At 43.1% G+C, this 16,845-nt stretch overlaps 1 protein-coding gene across 9 annotated transcripts in view; it reads left to right on the top strand.

The window, feature by feature from the left end:
- LOC140462795 (CMP-N-acetylneuraminate-beta-galactosamide-alpha-2,3-sialyltransferase 2-like) overlaps nt 1-16,845 on the top strand; it is a 55,440-nt gene that overhangs the window by 35,539 nt on the left and 3,056 nt on the right. For 4 of the 9 annotated variants that reach the window (XM_072556085.1, XM_072556082.1, XM_072556083.1 and 1 more), the window contains exons 2-6: nt 1,079-1,471; nt 4,493-4,680; nt 6,709-6,888; nt 8,577-8,622; nt 10,018-10,137. In XM_072556085.1, coding sequence (XP_072412186.1) covers nt 1,208-1,471; nt 4,493-4,680; nt 6,709-6,888; nt 8,577-8,622; nt 10,018-10,137 — 798 coding nt within the window. In that variant the 5' untranslated portion in view covers nt 1,079-1,207. The remainder of the gene's footprint in view (nt 1-1,078; nt 1,472-4,492; nt 4,681-6,708; nt 6,889-8,576; nt 8,623-10,017; nt 10,138-16,845) is intronic. The other 5 variants (XM_072556088.1, XM_072556081.1, XM_072556086.1 and 2 more) reach the window with 3 other exon arrangements.

The following is a 16,845-nucleotide window of genomic DNA, read 5'->3' as shown; positions in this document are numbered from 1 at the left end:
CAGCCAGGACATGGATGTAACTTCTTTTGGCCGACTCTCAAATAGGGAGATCCAGCTGAGTTGTGTTATCACTGACTGTTAATCCAGTGACCCAGGGAATGTTATGGGGACCGTGGCAGGTGAGATTCAGTAAAAATCTGGAATTAAGAGTCTAATGATGACACTGTCGATTGTTGGAAAAACCGATCTGGGTCACTAATATCCTTTCGGAAAGGAAACTGCCATCCTTACCCAGTCTGGCCTACATGTGACTGCAGACCCACAACGATGTGGTTGACTCTTTACTGCCCTCTGGGATGGGCAATAATCACTGACCAGCAATGTTCTCATTCTGTGAATGAATGTTAGAAAGTTTCCATCGCCCTTAATCTACAGGAGAGTCAGCAGGAACATTGAGAGTTCATTGTGTCAGAGAAGCTGTTCTACTACAGAGGAATATCTCCTTCGAGAGAGGGAGACAGAAGCTGTGCCTAAAAACTGTTTAGACAGCGTGAACTACCTGACATTTATTGTTTTTGGCCGATAATAGTGGTGCCCATGGTTCATAGTGAGTTGTAGCAGCTTCTATTAGATAGTGAGGCAGGGTGGAGTCACACAGAAAGTACATTAAATAGCGGCTGAGGTGGAGTTTGATGCACAAAGACTGTTTCTAAGGTTACAAGATGTAATTGTTCTAAATAGGTACATTCTGAGATGATCAGATTTGCTGTTAGCACAGCTGAGCTAGTATTGTAATGTCTGTGCCTCATTGCCCCAGAGATGATGATTGGTGAGCTGCTTTCTTGATTCCTGCAGTCCTTGAGGTGCAGCCACACTGCTTTTTGGTAGCACCGGAACCTTGGACCTAGAGGAATAAGTAGACCATTCTGCCCTTCGAGCCTGCTTTACTATTCATTTGAGATCATGGGCTATCTGAGTGGTTGAGGAACCTCTGTTGGTGTTGAAACTGTAGTGAAATATTTCTCAGGCAGGAAGGAGAGTGACGTACAAGTGGTGTTTCCTTATCATGAGCTAAATCATCACTTTGTTAATGATCAAATTTGACTAAACTACTGTCTTATACGTTAAACATTTTCAGTTCAGAATGGTGTTGAAGGATGATAAAGACCATCGAAGGTCATGGTTTCCTCGGTATTGAGCTGGATTTTAACACTGTCCACGCCTTCAAGACAAGTGGGAGCTGAAAGATTCTCAGCTGAGCTGCAACATGGCTTATAATTCAAGAAAGATTTGCAAAAGGATAAAAGTTTTCCTTGTCATCTGTTGTTTTGTACTTCCGTTATACTTTATCTACAGTCACAGTCTGGTAAAGGAAGGAGCTCTGTGTGCAAACAAAGCCTGTAGCTGTGAGACCTGTGTTTCAGACCGAGGTATCTCCCACTGGTTTGACATGCGGTTTAATTCAAGTATTCAGCCACAATTGACCAGCAGCAATGAAAAGATCCCTCAGGACATCCTCCTGTGGTGGTTGGTAAGTCAATCCAGAATTGTTTTTAAACACGGAATTTTTAAGCATGGAATTTTTAAACATGGAATTTTGTGGCCCATCCCTAACAATCCCTGACAATGTTGGTGTGGCACGATGCACTGTGCTGTGTGAAGCTGCTACAAAGGTAGTTCCAGGATTCTGACCCAGGGACAGTTGGATATTTCTAAGTCAGGATGGCGAGTGGATCGGAGAGGATCTTGCAGGGATTGGTGCTCCCATTATTCTTGTCCTTTGGGATGGTAGTGCTTGTGAGTTTAATGGGCACCATTAGCATTGATCCTTTTTCCCATCTGTTACTGTCAGGTGGTGGGGGGGGGAGCGGTGTAAGGCTGAGAGCTCAGTGAAGCTATTATTGTGTTTTATTGTTTTGTTTTATTTTAATTATTATGTTCTATTTTCAAATGAGGGACATTAAAGCAGGGAACGAAGTGTGTTTGCTTTTCTTGTGGTACAGTGGTACTGCCCCTTCCTCTTTACCAGGAGGCCTGGGTGCAAGTACCTGGTACCTTCTCTGAACAGGTTGGTTATAAAATGGAATAAAATGGCACGGTGGCTCAGTGGTTAGCAACGCTGCCTCACAGCACCAGGATCCCAGGGTTCGATTCCAGCATCGGGCGACTGCGTGTGTGGAGTTTGCGCATTCTCCCCGTGTCTGCGTGGGTTTCCTCCGGGTGCTCCGGTTTCCTCCCACAGTCCAAAAGATGTGCAGATCAGGTGAATTGGCCATGTTAAATTGCCCCTATTGTAAGGTGCATTAGTCAGAGGGAAATTAGTCTGGGTGGGTTACTCTTCAGAGGGTTGGTGTGGACTTGTTGGGCCGAAGGGCCTGTTTCCATACTGTAGGGAATCTAATCTAAAACAAGTATGTTCCCTTTGCGGAGACTCCAGACCAAGTTCCTATTTCTGGGTCATGTGCGCAGACACGAGAAATCCCAACTCCTCCAACTTGACTTTTCAGAAGAAGCTGCTGATACTTTCTGGGTGGTAGTGGGGGGTGGGAGGGTTCATGGAGCTGACCTGGGGATCAGATCGGGTGACACAGGAAGAGCTGTCATTTACTGAGGAAGTCTGGGTGAAAAGTGAAATGACCTTCCACCATAAGTAAAAATCCAAATGAAAGAACAAAATATTCCTCCAGCCCTCACTCTCCCTCAATCCACTCACTCCCCTGACCCCTATGCCAGTTTAATGTGCTCCCCCCCTCAACATCTACATGCCAACTCATTGGTGTATCCCTCAAGTACCCAACCATAGGAAAGGAATAAAGCTCTATTATTTAAAGTTCTTTGTTGCACACTATATTTTATTGACCAAAGCACTCTCATTGATTAAAATAAACACATATCTTGATTACTTTCACAGTGTCTAAAATGTCTTGACAGTTCTTGACATATCAGTGCATTTTGACAGGTGCTGCCGACACAAGCTTGATTCAGATTCTGATCCTAACCCCTGGCCAATGAGCTCCAGGCGATCAGGCTCCAATGTTGCTGCCCACAAATTTCTGTCGTCACCAGTCATGGAGGTTTTCATTGCTCTAACCCCAGCCACTCCCTGATCCAGACAGAAGGCATACGGCCTGTGTGGTTTTCTTGTTGTTGGTGTTTTAATGTTCTCTCGCACAGAGTGACACTGTCCTCAGAAGTCTTCTCCAACCCAAATGCTGAATTGTTGGATAAAATACTGATTGATGGGAAATGGGAGAGGGTTCTGTCTGTATCAGTTTGCAATGTTTCAGAGTGTCAATGGTTCCATTTTAAATATAAAACTGGTGAAGGCAAGGCCTCTGACAATTTCCTCACCATCTCCTGAAGACATATGCTAGTGCAATGTTCCTCAAATTTATCACAGAATCATAGAATGTTACAGCACAGCAAGAGGCCATTCAGCCCATCATGTTTGTCCTAGTCCCGAAAGAGCTACCAGCTAGTGCCACTCTCCATCCCCACCTCCACAACCCCTCTGAATTCATCACTTCCAAATATACCTCCAGCTCCTTTTGAAACTTCTTGTAGAATCCTCCTCTCCCATTCTCCCAGGCAGCACGTACCAAATCCTAACAACTCTCTGAGTAAAGACGTTTCTCCTCATCGTACCCCTAGCCTCTCTTGCTGACAATCTTGAAGTTGTGACCCATTTATCACCCCTGGTTTTGGCACCTCCATTGTGAGTGTAAGGCAGTGGTTAGACTCGTGCTGTGCTAGTCTCTGACCATGGAATCCTCAGTAACATTGGCTAACAGTGTCAGGGGAGCAATCTCTGGGAGTGGACAAGTGGATGGATTGTTGCAGGGGATGAGTTGGAGGCAACTGGGGGAAAGGAAAATGGAATGGATTAAGGTGGGTGCTTTGGTCTGACAGACACCACACTCAGTGGCAGGAATTCTTAATGTCAGTTCCTCAGGTGCAGGGGGCCTAACCACTTGATTATATCCAGACAATTCTCTTTGATATTATCGGGGTTAACTGGATTTGGAATTGGATTTAATTCTGAGAAACCTTTTGTTGTTATTCAGTGTCCAGCTTTTTGTAAATTTCACAATTTGTATCATTTGAAAAACTGCTATTTCTGACTCTTGTTTTTGAGCCGGTCTCAGCCAATCAGCTGCTGAACCCTCAGATATTCTCTTGTTGCCTCCAGCTCAAACCTCTCCTGGTCATCTCCCCCAGAGCCCCTTCTGTAACCTCCCACCAACCTGCATTCCAGCTCTCCCTGTGCTCATTGGCCTCTGTCAGCTCACAATCCCACGTTACACTGACCTGACTCTAAACCATCCCCAATCCTACGTCAGCTCCATTCCCTTTGAGCCTGATCCTCCCCAGATCCACAATCTGACCCATGGTGACCCCTGATCCCAGCATTGACCTGCCCTGACTCTGGTCCCAACCTTTGACCTGCCCTGACTCTGGTCCCAACCTTTGACCTGCTCTGACCCTGATCCTAACCTTTGACCTGCTCTGACCCTGATGTTTTTCTAACAGCTGCAGTTGTTTCTCTCCTCAGGGGTTACAGTCTCGGCGCCCGAGGATGAGGATGATGTACAGCAGACTTTTCGAGACTATGCCGAAGTTTAATTCTGTAGAGAATAGCCGTTCCTGTCATTGCCGGAGATGTGCCATTGTTGGAAATTCTGGGAACCTCAAAGGATCAAGCTATGGGCAGTTGATTGACTCTCAGGACTATGTAATAAGGTAAGTTTTAAATTCTATCAACAACACTTTTAACTCACTTTGTACAACAATAAGGTGACAGTGGCATTCCAAAAATTCCTAGCTCCATAACAAGAAAGGCACTTTCCTGATGTTTCCATTCCCCAGTGATTTTCAACATCTATGCCCTGGGTTAGCCTGAAAGCCAACTCAAACCTGGTGAAAACCCAGCATCGTTCTGAAATACTAAAGGGCTGGGAATATCCTGTACTACAGCAGACTCCCCCAAATCTCCCAGCAGGCCAGAATAGGTTGCTGAAAGTGGAAGAGATGTTTTTGTTTAATTTTAAATTATCGTGGCTCATCTCTTCCTGACCCTGGTAAATCCTCTGTCCTGGATTTGGCCCATTGAGCAGAAGGTTAATTGAATCCGCTTAGTCACATGTGCTAGGGTTGTAACCTCAGTGAAGAGGAACTACTGAGCTCTTTCCTCAATTAAGTACGATGGGTTTCTAATTAGTTTTTTTGCACAGATCATAAGTATTACTAAAATAAAGACACTTTTATCCTGCACTTATCAGGACATTTTGCAAGAATATCTATTCGAGGGGAAAACCAACATTACTACTGCATGAAAGGAGAATGCTGATTGGTTAGCAAGTGGAATCTGATTGTTAGAGGTGTTCGCAAAGAGAATACACTCATTAATACACTCATTGCTATTAGCTGCTGGACTTCAGAAAGGTTGAATCTGATTGGTTAAAACGTTACCCTAAGTAATGAACTAGCAAATAGCAGTCATCTAGTTTGTTGAGTTGATACAGAAGCTGTGTATGTAAATAGGAGCAAGTTACGGCTGATGCTGGAATCTGTACAGAAACCAGTAAATGCTGGAGATCACAGCAGGTCAGGTAGCATCCGTGGAGAGTAAGCTAGCGTTTTGAATCGAGATGACTCTTCATCGGAGCTGAAGACTCAAAATGTTAGCTTGCTCTCTCTCCATGAGGGGTGCCTGACCCCTTGTGATCTTCAGCAGTTTTTGTTCTTTGTGTATGTAAGTGTTCTTTCTGTCTCAAAAGAACAGAACCCTGTTTCCAGTAGATGACAGCATGCTACATAGTGAACCTGACCGATGAGCCCAAATTGATTGTTAGTGTTGTTTTTTACAAACTCCGATATTGTCTGGACAAGGGGAAACATGTTTTCAGCAAAACTGTGGGCTCCTTGACAGCCCGTGAAATTGTTCATTTACTGAGTGGAATGCAGAATCTTCTGCTGAAGTGAATCACCCATCAATTAGCCACAAATAGTGCAGTGCAGTGATTTGAGTACATCATTATGAACTGTTACTGTCATAAAGTAGGTTATGCTCCATGCTGAACGTTATGGAATTTGGGATGTTAATAGGTAGTGAATCTCAAGTGCTGGCCAGTCATTATCCAGTGTACCTTAAACATTTTCACAGAATCCTACAGTGCAGATAGAGGTCATTGAGCCCAGCAAGTCTGTACCAACCCTCTGAAGAGCATCCCATGCCCCACCCTGTGACCCTGGACAAAGTAGGGCAATATGCCATGAATAATCCACCTAATGTACATATCTTTGGTACGGTGAGAGGAAACCAGAGCAAACCCACGCAGACAATGTACAAACTCCACACAGTCACTCGAGGCTGGAATTGAACCTGGGACCCTGGTACTGTGAGGTAGCAGTGTTAACCACTGAGCCACTGTGCCATTCCTTAAATTTTACTTAAATTCTTCACCCCGCGATGATGAGTCTATGGAATTTTCTGCCACAGAAAGGGATTGAGGTCAAAATATTGAATGCTTCCAAGAAAGAATCAGTTATCATTCTCAGGGCTTAAGAGATCAAAATGTATAGGGAGAAAGTGGGAACAGGGGACGGAGTTGGATGATCAGCCATGATGATATTAAATGGGGGAATAGACTCAAAGGGCTGAATGGTCAACTTCTACACTATTTTCTGCGTTTCTGTGTTTTGATAGAGACCGCTTTTGGATATGTGTGAATTAGTCCACGGCAGTAACATTTTGGTTTTTCTACTTAGAATGAACAGGGCAGTGACCAAGGGATATGAGTTGGATGTAGGCAAGAAAACCACCCACCACTTCATGTACCCAGAGAGTGCAAAGGACCTGGGAGCCAATGTTCATCTGGTACTGGTCCCATTTAAACCTCTGGACCTGCTGTGGTTAGAGAATGTCCTGCTGAACAGAAACTTTCTTCTGTAAGTAAAGCATAACCTGAGAAGAACCTAATCCACGATCGTGAAAGGATTCCTCAGTTAATTACTGCTGTTTGTGGGTGGGACTTGTCATCTCCATCTTCACTTAGATGAGGATGAATGTCATGGTTTTAAGTTTAAAAACAGATGAAGATAATAGAATGAAATGGCATCGATGGTAGAGTGGTTATCTCACAGGACGGCTAATCCCAAAGCTGAAGCTAATGACCTGGGAAACATTCATATCACGCCATACAGCTGGGAATTTAAACCTAGTTAACCAGAGAAAATGTAGAATTAAAAAAAGACAAAACTCTGTGAGTGACCATTGAATTGCTTGTTTGTGTAAAAGGGCATAGGTTTAGGGTGAGAGGGGAAAGATACAAAAGAAACCTAAGGGGCAACTTTTTCACACTGAGGGTGGTACGTGTATGGAATGAGCTGCCAGAGGATGTGGTGGAGGCTGGTATAATTGCAACATTTAAGAGGCATTTGGATGGGTATATGAATAGGAAGGATTTGGAGGGATATGGGCTGGGTGCTGGCAGGTGGGACTAGATTGGGTTGGGATGTCTGGTCGGCATAGACAGGTTGGACCGAAGGGTCTGTTTCCATGCTGTACATCTCTATGACTCTATCTGTCTGATTGTATCTGACTGCTGGTCACTGTCTCCTGGATAAGCCAATGTTTCCACAATCAACACAGACCCTCAGCACTCTGTGGCTTTCTGCATGATATCCAACATCCCATCCTAACTCGGCTTCTGACCCCTCCACTGCAATGCCAGCTCATGTCAGTGGCTGAATTTCTTGGTTCTGAGTCAATCCGTTCAAATCCCACTCTGGGACCTGAACACACAATTCTTAGGCTGACCCTCCAATGCACTATAGAGAGAATACTGCTGCAACATGAGGAGATGCTTTTAGATAAGATCTTGACACAACCACCCCCACCACCAAACCCCCTTTTGAAGGGGAGGTATGCAGTTACCAGTTATTCTGGCCAATCCACCAACAACACCAAATAGGCAAATCATCTGGGAACTTGCAGATTGGTGTATGGGGTCCTGCAGTGCTCAGATTGGTCACCAAGTTTCTGACATTTAAATGGACTCAATTGCCTGAGAAATGTTTTGAGACATTCTGAGGCTATGAAAGGTGCTATATAAATACAAGTCTTCTTTGCAGTCTTCAGGTGATGCTGCACACAATCTTTGCTCTCTCTTTAAGTTCCATCCTCCCTCCTTCTGTCAACACATTTGAGAATCAGAGAATGATTCACCACTATAGGAACCTTCCCACCCCAGAAATATATCAATAAATCCATCATCCCTGTCCCTCTCCCATAGCCAAGTACATTTCATTTACCCTTTGCGACTTTATCCAGTTCTCTTTAGGTCTGTTTCCAAAGGCATTTAACATCCAAATGACTGAGGTTGATGACAGGAGCATCTTTGATGTAGACTTCACAGTTCTGAATGTTCCAACTGACCCCCCCAGTTGATCTGAAGCCACGCTTCCTGGTTTTGCTCCTGCTGTGTTTTCTGGTGGGTTTTTTCTGGGTTTTTTTCTCTAGGTATTTCCTAGGTGTAGGTCCCTCTTGAATCTCCTCTTGCCTGCCTGTTGCTGTCTGACCACATTCCTCTGTTACACAGACAGGAAACCTCTCTCTTGTGTTTCTCCCTTTCCAGGATGTTCAGGAAACTGAAAGGTCCCATTACCGCTGATCGCGACAAGGTGAGATGTTATTGTAGTAGAGACATACACCATTTCCACACGATTGAGGTATATCAGTCTAAGGGGTAGAGGTGTGAGAAAATGTGTATACGCAAGTATACATTTATCAAAACAAATTGTGTGCGCATATGTGTGTGTGTAGGAGTATAGTAATGTGTGAGTGTGAGCACAGTGTGTGATGTGAGTGTGAACACTGTATGTGTGAGTACAGTATATGTGTGTGAGTGTGAACACTGTGAAAGTACAGTGTGTGATGTGAGTGTGAACACTGAGTACAGTATATGTGTGTGTGTGTGAACAGTGTGTGTGAGAGGACAGTGTGTGATGTGAGTGTGAACACTGTGTGAGTACAGTATATGTGTGTGCGAACACTGAGTAGTGTGTGATGTGAGTGTAAACAGTGTGTGTGTGTGTGAGAGAGTACAGTGTGTGATGAGTGTGAACACTGAGTACAGGATATGTGTGTGTGTGAACACTTAGTGTGAGATGAGTGTGAACACAGAGAGTAGTGTGTGATGTGAGTGTGAACAGTGTGTGTGAGTACAGTGTGTGATGTGAGTGTGAACACTGAGTACAGTATATGTGAGTGTGAACACTGTGTGTGTGAGTACAGTGTGTGATGTGAGTGTGAGTACAGTGTGTGATGTGAGTGTGAACACTGTGTGTGTGAGTACAGTGTGTGATGTGAGTGTGAACACTGTGTATGTGTGTGATGTGAATGTGAACAGAGTACAGTGTGTGATGTGAGTGTGAACACTGAGTACAGTATATGTGTGTGTGTGAACAGTGTGTGTGAGAGGACAGTGTGTGATGTGAGTGTGAACACTGAGTACAGTATATGTGTGTGTGAACACTGAGTAGTGTGTGATGTGAGTGTGAACAGTGTGTGTGTGTGAGAGTACAGTGTGTGATGAGTGTGAACACTGTGAGAGTACAGTGTGTGATGAGTGTGAACATTGAGTACAGTATATGTGTGTGTGTGAACACTGAGTAGTGTGTGATGTGAGTGTGAACAGTGTGTGTGTGTGAGAGTACAGTGTGTGATGAGTGTGAACACTGTGAGAGTACAGTGTGTGATGAGTGTGAACATTGAGTACAGTATATGTGTGTGTGTGAACACTGAGTAGTGTGTGATGAGTGTGAACACTGTGAGAGTACAGTGTGTGATGTGAGTGTGAACACTGTGTGTGTGTGAGAGTATAGTGTGTGATGTGAGTGTGAACACTGTGTGTGTGTGTGTTGTGAGTGAGAGAGAGTACAGTGTGTGATGTGTGTACAGAAACTGACAGTGACCAGGATCATCAGATATTCCGATAGTTTTCCTGTGAATATTTTCTCTGCGATCACATGTTGTTCAACAGCAGGTGATTATTTCCCACATCACTCTCTCACTAGGTCATCATCTTTCATCCAGTCTTCTTCAAGTATGTCCATGACAAATGGACTGAGCATTATGGGAAGTACCCATCCACTGGGATGCTGGCTCTTATCTTTGGGCTTCACATCTGTGATCAGGTAAAGGCAGAGAAACCCCAAGTATGATTGATCTGCTCGTGCTGACAGCGGCTGGATTGTTTTGATTAACCTGGTTCAAGCAGAGCAGCAAACTGCCCTGAGAGTGCTTTGCCGTTGAAATAAAATCGAAAATGCTGGGAAGTACTCAGCACATTGGGCAGCATCTGTACAGAAAGAAACAGTAAATGTTTCAGCTTCTGAGGAACACAGGTTTGAAGGAGAGTGCATTAGTGAGTTAACTGACAATAGCTTTCCAAAAGTCTTGTCTGTAGCCAGCATGCAACTAATTTTGTTTTACCATTCACTTGGTGATGCACTCCTCCTGGAGGAACTTCACATAGACTTTCCAAAAATGTTATTCATGGCATGTGGATGTCTCTGCCTGGACCAGCGTTTATTGCCCATCCCTAGTTATAGAATCATAGAGTCCTAGAGCAGGGATACAGTTGCCCCTTGAGAAGGTGCAGGTGAGCTGCCTTCTTAAACCGCTGCAGTCCATGTGCTGTAGGTAGACCCACAATGCACTTGGGGGGGGTGAATTCCAGGATTTTGACCCAGTGACAGTGAGGGAACGGCGATGTATTTCCAAGTCAGGATGATGAGTGCCTTGGAGGGGAACTTGCAGGGGTGGTGTTCCCATGGATCTGCTGCCCTTGTCCTTCTAGGTGAAGAGGTTGTGGGTTTGGAAGGTGGCTGTTGCAGGGACCTTGGTGAATTACTACAGGGCAGATTGTACAATCCATCTTGTACAATGACAGGTACATCTATTTTTTAACAAGTCAGTGATTTTAAGAGCTATTCATTGATAGCAAAAGGAAAAAAAGGAAGACATTAGCCATGATGAGGCTAATGAAACACTTTGGAAAGATCAGGATCAACAATTCTTTTCTCTCGAGCTGATAGCGATCTTTATAATTGATTGGCTGTTAATGGAATAAAGATAGAGATGTGTTAACTTGTAGGGGAAATCCAAAACTGGAGACCATAAATATAAGATAAAGTAAATCAAAGTACGGGGCATAAATATCAGGAAAGGGCTGACAGGAAAGCAAACTGAAGTGTGGCTGTGTAGAAATCATTAAACTGCTGCAGGTTCTAACAGAGTGGGAACATGGACAGCTGTACTTTTCAAGCAATTCTTAGATTCTGGAACAGTCCCAAAAGATTGGAAAACAACAACGTAACACCTTTATTTAAATAAAAAGGAGACATTAAACAGGACATTACAGGTTACTTATTGTTACTGGGAGATGTTAGTGTCTATTATAAATAGTAGAGCATTTTTTTTGATTTTTATTGAAAGATTATTACAAACTTACAAAATAATACACACAAATACAAACATTAATATACAATTAAATATTAAATAAATAATAGCTAAAACATAGCAAACAAAGATTAAAAAAAACACTCCACTAACTACTAATCTAACCTATAACTAACCAGAATGTATAATAAAATAAAAAAACATAATAATTAAATAATGAGGTACATGCTCAGAATGAATTAACATCAAGTCATAATAAAACCCGTATTTGTATGGGATTCCTCCCCCTGGGGGCCCCCAGACCAGCCAGAACCGTTACCACAACTAGATAAAAGCCCTTGACAAAATGGCCAAATATCTGTATCTATTTGGTTCAGAAAGGGCTGCCATATTTTATAAAATAATTCAGTTTTCTGGTGCACCATATTTGTAAGGAAGTCAAGGGGAATACATATAACCAACCTATACCAATTCGAAAGTCCTGGAGGGCCCTCAGCTACCCAATTTACTAAGATATTTTTCCTTGCACAAAAGAAGAGAATGGAGAATAATTTCCTCTTGTGCACATCCAGTGAAGGCAGGCTCGAAAAACCCAGGAGAAGAGATCCTGGATCCACCCTAATTTCCGCTCCCAAGATTTCTGTCAGAGCATTTGCTACTCTGACCCAGTATTTGCGGATCTTACGACATGTCCATAAGCAGTGTGTGAGAGTGCCCACCTCTGTTTTACATTTAGGACACATTGGATATGCTCCTGCCCTAAATTTTGCCAATCGTTCCGGTGCTATATGAGTCATATGGAGTATCTTTAATTGAGTAGCTTGGGTTCTATTACAGATAGAAATCTTTCTGGCATTTTCCCAGATGTCGTCCCACATTTCTGAAGAGAATTCCAACCCCAATTCCTGATTCCATGTTTTAAACAATCTTTCCATGTCTTCCGAAACTTCGTTATGTAGTGAATGATAGAGTGCTGACCGAGGGTAAACTCATTGGCACAACACTCTCCGTTCCCTATCTGATTTGTAAGAGCAATCTAATAACATAGTCTTCTTCTGTATGTAATCTCGAATTTGGAAGTACCGAAAAAGGTCTCCATTAGGTAGTCCAAATTTCTGGTGTAACTGTTCAAAAGACATCATCGAACAGATCCCCTAAACAGGAAATACCCCTGGACCTCCAGGATTTAAATGTGGCATCTGTGAGCCCTGGTTGAAAACCCCATGCTCCTACTATAGTAGCATAAGGGGAGGTTTTTTTGTGAGTTGCCCTCGTTTTGCCACATTAGCTTCCATGCTTTAATTGTATTTAATACAATAGGCTTTTTGCAATGGTCCATAATGACTTTCATTTTATCTAAAAATAGGAGAGTAATAAGGGGACACTTTGCTTGAGAGGCCTCGATGTCCATCCAGATTGATTGTGGGTCACACGAGACCCAATCAGCTATATAGCTTAATAGAGAACTCAGCTGATACTTTGTAAAGTCTGGAAAATCCAGCCCTTCCCTTGCTTCATCTTCTGCCTCGGAACACTTCAACCCCATGGCATCAATGTGGACTTCACCAGTTTCCTCATTTCCCCTTCCCCCACCTCCAAACTTCCAGCTTCCAGCTCAGCATCGCTCTCATGATCTGTCCTACCTGCCTATCTTCCTTTCCACCTATCCACTCCACCCTCCTCTCTGACCTATCACCTCCATCCCCACCCCCATTCACCTATTGTACTCTATGCTACTTTCTCCCCAGCCCCACCCTCTCATTTATCTCTCCACCCTGGAGGCTCCCTGCCTCTATTCCCGATGAAAGGTTTTTGCCTGAAACGTCGATTTTCCTGCTCCTCGGATGCTGCCTGACCTGCTGTGCTTTTCCAGCACTACTCTAATCCAGAATCTGGTTTCCAGTATCTGTAGTCCTTGTTTTTACCTTGTGGAAACTGCAGCTTCCTTAATTTAATAAGGGGCCGTCTATGATTCCAGATGAAAGACCAAGCCAACCATGTAGTTTGCGCAATGCCGGCCTCGGTAGCATCACTGGGAGCATTCTCATCGGGTATAAGAGACGGGGCAAAATATTCATTTTAATTAGAGCTATTCTGCCTAACCAAGATATTGGAAGATCCCCCAACGTTGAAGGGTCCTGCCTTACCCTCTCCAATAGATGTAGAAAATTGACTTTATACAAATGGCCAAATATTGGGGTGATAAAAATACCTAAATATAAAAAAACCCTCCAGAGATCACCAAAAGGGAAAATGAGATCCATCCAATAAGTGGGACAAACTAGCGAGACTACCCATTGGCATGGCCTCTGATTTTGCGAAATTAATTTGTAACCTGAGAATGCACTAAAGATATTAATAACTTGGATCAGGTGGGGCACGGACATCAAAGGATTAGTAAGAAAAAGGAGAACATCATCTGCATAAAGGGTAATTTTATGTTTACTCATGCCAACCCTCAGAGCCATTATATTAGAATCAGCCCGTATAGCTTCCGCTAATGGCTCAATTATTAGCGTAAATAACAACGGTAAGAGGACAAACCTGACGGCAGCCCCTACCCACACTGAAGCTATCTGAGCCTAAGCCATTGGTAATCATGGCTGCTTTGGGGTCATTATACAATATTGTGACCCATTTAGTGGATACCTCTCCGACACCGAACTTTTCCAGTGTGTAAAACAGGTATGACCATTCAACCCGGTCAAATGCCTTCTCCACATCCAACGAGACTATTATTCCCAGTATTCTTTCCTGATGACAGACTTAAATCACATTCAAAATCCTTCTAATATTATTAGATGATCTACAGCCCTTGATAAACCCCGTCTAGTCCTCTTTTATGATATATGGCAATACCCTCTCCAACCTCAATGCTAATGTTTTAGAAAGAATTTTAAAATCTACATTTAACAAAGATATTGGTCTGTATCATGCGCAATCTTCTGGGGCCTTTCCTTTTTTGAGAATGAGAGAAATATTCGCTTCTCTCAATGAGGGGGGGGGAGACAGCCCTGACCATGAGAGCAATTATACATGTCTATAAGTGGACCAGCTAATACTCCTGTAAACTCTTTGTAGAATTCAACCTGGAATCCATCTGGGCCAGGTGCTTTGCCACTCTGAAGCTACTTGATTGCGTCAAGTACTTCCTGGGTTGTCAGGGGAGCATTCAGAATCGACACCTGTTCCGGGGTTAAGTGCGGAAAGGCCAGGCTTTTAAAAAAGGACTCCATCTTCTTAGCTCTGTCTTCACAATCCTGCGATTTATACAAATCAGAGTAAAACTCTCTGAAGATTTTGTTGATCCTTTTATGATTATGAGTCAAAGTACCAGCACTTTCCCTGATGGATGTGATAGCTTGAAGGGCCTTTATTTTCCTTGCATGAAACGTTAGGTATCTACTAGGCTTATCACCATATTCATATAATCTTTGCTTTGCAAATAATATTTCCCTCTTTGCTGTTTGGGTAAGCGCGGTATTCAGGGCTGTCCTAAGGGCTGTAATCCTTTGTAATTTAGCAACAGAGGGCCTATCAATGTATGCTGTCTCAGCTGCCTTTAAGTGAGCCTCGAGTAAACGCTGTTGTCCTCCCTTTTGTTGTTTCTGGTCGCCGAGTATGAAATGATCAGACCCCGCGGATAGGCCTTAATGGTCTCCCACATCATCGACGGGTTACTGGCCGTACTGGAGTTAATTTCCAAAAACATTTTGAATTCTTGAGAAACATATTTTACGAATTTACTATCCTTCATTAAAAAAGAATCCATACGTCAATGTCGGGGGGTCGTTTCATTTTCCTTAGTCTTGGTTTCCATTTACACTGCAGCATGATCAGAAATTACTATATTACCTATTTTGCAGGATAGTATGGAATTCAGAAAGGTAGAAGGAGCAAAAAACATATCAATTCAAATGTGACACTTATGTGGATTAGAATAGCAAGAATAACAAGAAAGATCTCTGCCTTGCGAGTGAAGGCACCTCCACACATCTACTAATCCTAGCTCCTTGTTCAAATCCGCCAAATTGTCTGGATCTAGGAGATATACCCGCAGTACTCTTGGGTACCCTGTCTACCTCCAGGTCCATAATACAATTAAAATCTCCTCTTATAATTGTGTAACGAGCCCCGAAAGCCATCGGTTTGGAGAATGCTTCAGTTATAAATTTGAAAGGGTGTGCCGGGGGACAATAAAGATCCAAAATTCCATACTCCTCTCCATTTATAAGGGCTTTGATCAGTATCATCCTTTATCTGACTTAAGATTTTGAAAGGAAGGTTCTTCCAAACGAGAATGACTACTCCCCTACTTTTTGAACTAAAAGATGAAAAGAAGGCCTGATCAAATCCTCCCTGTTGTAATTTCAAGTGCTCTTTATCCAGTAAATGTGTCTCCTGTAAGAGAGCTATATCAACCCTTTCTTTTTTGAGGTTTGATAGTATTTTCTTCCTTTTGATTGGTGAATTACTCCCCTTGACATTCCAGGTGCACCAATTAATTGAATGACTAACCATGATCATCCAGGCAAGACCGAGACCCCCCGGGAGGAAGAACCCCCCGCCAAAACACCCAGAGCCCAGACTGTAGAAAATTCACACAAGTAGAAATTCTTTAAAGCACTCATGCCAATATCATAAAAATCTATTTCTAAATAAGAAAAATATAAAACACATTTAAAAGGAGATTTTCCCCCTTGTTCCCGGGGGCATCACTTCCTATCAGTAAACCCATCGTATTCTCTCCCAACCAGCGCCCCACCCTCAACCCAGGCACCACATAGTAAAATAAAGAAATTCCAGTGTACTATAAAGCTAAGGTTGAAAGTGATTTCCCCACCCCCCACCCACACCCACACCAACACCTAGATACATTTAGTAAAGATAATACCAAGTATAAGCATATAAAACTATAAATTTACAATCTCGGCAGGTAACAACTAAGTATAATAACAGAAAAAGAAAACCCTGCTCTAATAAAGAAATGAGGTAGGACAAAGCAAACGCCCTCCCCCACACGAATCAACAAAACCTCCCGGCCTATATAAATAAAAAGGAAATCGCATACTGGAGAACAAATAAGTCCCCCTCCCTACCCCCCGGAGACGATATTAAACAATAAAGGAAATAAGAAGAGGAAAAAAAGGGTAGACCGGGGGGAGGCAAAACAGCATCATTAACCACACAGATTAATACTTACAATCTATTTAAGAGAGTCCAAAAATTCTTTGGCCTTCTCCAGCGATCCAAAGTTATAGACGGACCCTTCAAGGTTAAAATGCAGCGTCCCTGGGTAACGCAACGAATACTGGATGTTTAAGTCCCTGCGATGCTTCTTTGTTTCATCAAACGCCCTCCTCTTTATGGACCAAAGCTGGGGAGAAATCCTGGGCAATTCACCTGACCTACACATTTTTAGACTGTGGGAGGAAACCAGA

The sequence above is a fragment of the Chiloscyllium punctatum genome, chromosome 37 (assembly GCF_047496795.1).
Source record: "Chiloscyllium punctatum isolate Juve2018m chromosome 37, sChiPun1.3, whole genome shotgun sequence".
Lineage (NCBI taxonomy): Eukaryota > Metazoa > Chordata > Chondrichthyes > Orectolobiformes > Hemiscylliidae > Chiloscyllium > Chiloscyllium punctatum.
This window is presented reverse-complemented; position numbering and strand designations above follow the sequence as displayed.